Source organism: Rhagoletis pomonella, unplaced genomic scaffold (genome assembly GCF_013731165.1).
Source record: "Rhagoletis pomonella isolate Grant_MI unplaced genomic scaffold, Rhpom_1.0 Rhpom_scaffold_00007, whole genome shotgun sequence".
Classification (NCBI taxonomy): Eukaryota; Metazoa; Arthropoda; class Insecta; order Diptera; family Tephritidae; genus Rhagoletis; species Rhagoletis pomonella.
In genome coordinates, this window is record NW_023458561.1 from 29,966,630 (window position 1) to 29,971,187 (window position 4,558).

The 4,558-nt window shown below is 39.5% G+C and overlaps 1 protein-coding gene across 1 annotated transcript in view; it reads right to left on the minus strand.

Annotated features, from left to right (window-relative positions):
• Positions 1–4,558, minus strand: part of LOC118742561 (sestrin homolog) — a gene marked incomplete in the record, with an annotated part of 134,363 nt that overhangs the window by 12,449 nt on the left and 117,356 nt on the right. The window contains 4 exon segments of the mRNA XM_036474725.1: positions 1,147–1,330; positions 1,409–1,724; positions 1,792–2,236; positions 2,349–2,531. Coding sequence (XP_036330618.1) covers positions 1,147–1,330; positions 1,409–1,724; positions 1,792–2,236; positions 2,349–2,531 — 1,128 coding nt within the window.

The window sequence follows — 4,558 nt, forward strand, 5'->3', positions numbered from 1 at the left end:
TTTACCGAGACTCGAACTCGGATCTCTCGAATGGCACGCCTGTGCTTTGTTCACTCGGCCATTGTGATTATCAGAGCGACGAGAGCTAAATTATATACAAGTGCTTTCATCCAAAATAGATTTTCACCACGAATTGTAAATGAGAAAGTTTTTTTCGAACTATTTTGCAAATGGTCTTTCAATTGCATTACGGAAGACTTTTTACTATCTTAGCCAAATTTCTCTGTTAATATTTTTGGGGAATAATTTGGTGAAAGTCTTAAAATAAAATAAAACTTAAAATTCCGTTGGAAAACGCACAAAATTCTTTTTTGGTGAAGCCTCTAATGTACATCTATACTGTTCTATAAAATTGATTTTATGGAAAATGTTTGTCCCGCTTTGTTTCTCAAAGTGTTTGGCCGAGCTTCTGCTCCAATTTGTGGCGTGCGCCACACAAAGGGGAGGGACCCACAGTTTTTCGCCGTCTTCGAACGGCGATTGTATTTTTATGAGAAGCCGTTTTTTATGGCAGAAACGCACTCGGAGGTTTGCCATTGTCTACCGAGAGGCGACCGTTATTAGAAAAAACTTGTCTTTTTTTTTGATGTTGGTCGGAAACTGGGCTTGAGCCCAGGCCCTGCGAAATAGTAGCGCGCAATGCTAATCATTACATACAAAAGCCTATAAAATTAGTTCGCTTTTAGAATATGAGTAATGATTCGACATTTTAAAATTTATGTTAGTCACACATAAAAATACACTAGATGTTGTTAAATACATCTATTTTACATTTTGTATTAATGAAAGCATTATTAAATTTTTGTGATTTAAAAAAATGAATGAAGCAGGAACACATCGAGCCATTAGCGCCTAAAGGACGGAGCGAAATTTTTTTCAAAATTTTCTCTTGATGCAGAGAAATTTTGTAAAAAAATGCTGTAAATAAATGTCCGTTTGGCGGTTAGGGCTCAATATGTATGTACATATTTATGTATGTACTCCGAGTAAAAATTTCACTCCTTTATAACAAATTCTGAATGTCCAATTGGAAGCATCTTTCTTCGACAATTTCTCTACCAACACCATGCCATGAAGCCTTGCGGACATATGCACATACACGTACACGGAAAAAAAGTTCGGATACACACGTACGCATTTATTCACCTGATTGACTTCACCATAATCGTAATCGTCATGTCGTATCCCATAGATGCATTGAATGTAATTCCAAATGGCTCGTCGGAACTTCGACGTATCCACATTGCGGTAACCGCCCATGGTGAAGTACGTCAGATTGTATGCAGCACGAAATTTTTGGTCCAACAGTGTGCCCACATCGCTGTACAGACTGGAGTAAAAAAGAACAAAAAAAAAATTTAGTTTAAATGTTTCCGCACGCCAAACGCCTTGAAAGTCAACCATTTACCCATTAACCAGCGAGTAGCCATGATCGTCCCACGAGTAGTCCTGCACGCGGAAGGTGGAGGGTATATTTTCGGCACCTCGACGTGCGAAGTCTTGATAAGTGAAAGTGGGATCCTCGATGTAGTGCGAGATGATCGGTGGTACTTCGACGGTGGCTTCGGTAGCAGCGGCGGGCAGTTCGGCGGTTTGCATTTCGACACTCTTGAAGCGATTACTCAGCTCTGCTTCGCTGCATTCATCCTGCTTCTGTGAGAGTACTTTCATGCGCTCGACCAGCGCTTCCACCGGCACATTGGGTTGCGGGGAGCCAGAAGTGGCTGCAAATACAAAGAATTTTTTATTTAATCTCCCCAACACCCTACAAATTTCCTCTCATATGCTTACGAGTATGTCTCGTGACGCCATTGTTGGCGCCACCGCCGTTCATGGTGATATCGGTGGGCGTGGACGCATTGCCGCTAACATTTTGCAAATTATTATTGTATTGCTGGTGGTTGGTATGATCAAGCACGTTATTGTTGTTATTGATCGTTATCTCACTCAGGACAGTCTTTTGTTGTTGGTGGTGGTGCTGCTGCTGCTGCACCAAAACGTTTGGACCGGACGGCAACGACGTCGGCAGCGGCATCTGCTGTGCTGTCGTTAACGGCTGTGCGGTAGCTGGTAACGTTGCCGGCGCATTCTTCAACCTTGGACTAGACAAGCCGTCTAGTTTTTGTGTCAGGCCGCAGGAGAATACAAATGAGGAGAGCGAATGGAAATGTGAGAGCAGAACCATTGCGTGCACCACCTCGGACAGAGACCAGCTATTCTTGCCTTTTGTGAGACCCTGCCAACGAGTGGAGGTTAGATTACAAGTATGTACACACATAGAAATTGTGTTATGGTGTGTTAAAGATATTGAAGCAAAAAAGTAAGCCACGTTTCTTAATGATACCTACCTCGATGTGCTCCGTGCGCAGCAGCCACGGCCGATGCGCCAGTATTTTGTTGATATCATATATGGCACGTAATTTAGATGGGATATAATCCAAGCCATTTAACCACTCGGCCTTACCGCCCTGATTGATGAACTTCTTCTCGTACATTTTCACCAGATAGGGACATTGATGACGCGCGGCAGCCTGAAAGAAAAATAAAGGTTTTTAATTTTAATAAGAGAGATTTGAACAAACATATTCAAAAGACAATTTTAAATTATTGTAAATTTAACTATTAAATCTGACATGTTTTAAGTATTAAGTGGCTAAGATTTTAAGATGTTTTTTGAACATTTTGGAACTCATAATAACTCAAATTATGTTGGGTTCGAGGACATGCGCATTTTTTGGCAACTAAAGTGCTGCTATTTTAGCAAACCGTAGAGTCCAACGTTTACGATTAACCCTTATGTGTATCATTCAAAGCGCACATTGTAGAACTAAACAGGCGTCTGCTGTGGTGTAATGGTTAGCAGTGCGCGCCACCATACCGCAGGGCCTGGGTTAAACAATTTTTTTTCTAATAGCGGTAATAGCAAAAATACAAAAAATAAAAATACAATCGCCGTTTGGAGTCCCTTTCCTTTATGTGACAACATCAAGGCACGACCCACAAATTGGAGCAGAAGCGCGGCCAAACACTAACATACTATGTGTAAGCGCCAATATATTATTATTGTTATCGGGTTGAAATGCACTGGAAAAACGCTTAAGGCAGCAGATAAACTAAATCGTTCTTTATTGGAAGAGTGTTTACATAAGTAAATTAATAGAAATTTAAACTATTTACATATCGACGACTGAGTGGAAGACCGACCTATTTCGGCAGAATTCGGTTAAAAAAGCCCTATTTCAGCTGCCAATTTAAAACCGTCCTATCTCAGCATATTTTCAATATATTTTTAGTTGAGATAAGCCGTTTTTTAATCAAATTCTTAAGTAGAGCATTCTTGGAGCGTTTTTGCACCGGCTGCCGAGATAGGTCGATCTTCCACCTATCCGTCGATATGTAGTATTTAGATGTAAGGTTGTATTCTTCTTCTTAAACGGCACTGTAACCGCCCAAGTACCTAACTTTGGCCGTGTTCAAAAAGGCACGCTAGTCGTGGTTTCTTTGGCGGGCAGACAAACGCCAGTTATAAATTCCAGTTAGGTGTTCCTTTACCTTTTGATATTGCCAACGGGAAGGTGGCCTTTCTCTTCACCTGCCAGCGTAAGCGAGTTTGCATTGACAACTTTTAAAAGCTGGTGTGTTTGAGTCCATTTGAATGGCGTTACTTTCCCAGCGCAGCCGTCTTCTTCTTCTTATTTGATGCTGTAACTGTCTAAGCGATATTTGCCGAGTATATTTTTCAAAAAATCTCTGAAATTTTCGTGGTAAAGTGGCTGTGCCCCTATTCTGAAGAGGTTTGACCTTATCAATTGGTTGGTTTCAACATGAGAAATCGCTCACAGGCCATATCCTATGTATGTATGTCGAAACTTGCAAATTGCCTTAGAAGAAAATATAGTCATTAATCATTTATCTTTCGCATTAAATCAACACAGCGCCCAGCCAGTACCAACAACATATATATTTATTAACATACTTACTTACGAGTATGCATTTCATATCTCAGTTATCTAACTACTAAATATGTATGTAGTAAAACATTCAACCTTTTATTGAATACATTTTCAGTAGCGGCAATTCCCGGTAAAAGAGCTTTTCAGATAATTTCTTTTCGCCTTCCTAGTAACCCAAATAGCCGTTGCATTACGTGTCGGCAATAAATTTTTCGTTGCACTTAAATTGCCAAAAAAATAAAAAAAACAACTTCATAGACATGAGTAAATTACATTTCGAGAACAACAGATGAGCTGTGCGAACATGAAAAAATCTTAAGTACTTATCACAAAAACAAAGATGAAAATCATACACATTTATGTATGTATGTACTTAAATAACCAGAAAATCAAAAAAAAAAAAACGCAGTCAAAGAAAATTATAAACTTTTACAATTACGACTGATTTATTGCATGCCGTCGATTATTTGGGTTAATTTGCTGTAAACTTGTCCCATCAGGCAAGCAACGTTCATAAAAAAAATAAAAGAAAATTTTCAAAGTGCACTTTTCAGTCAAACTGTGTGTTTATGCAGGTTTCATAGGAAAAATATTTGCAAACATGA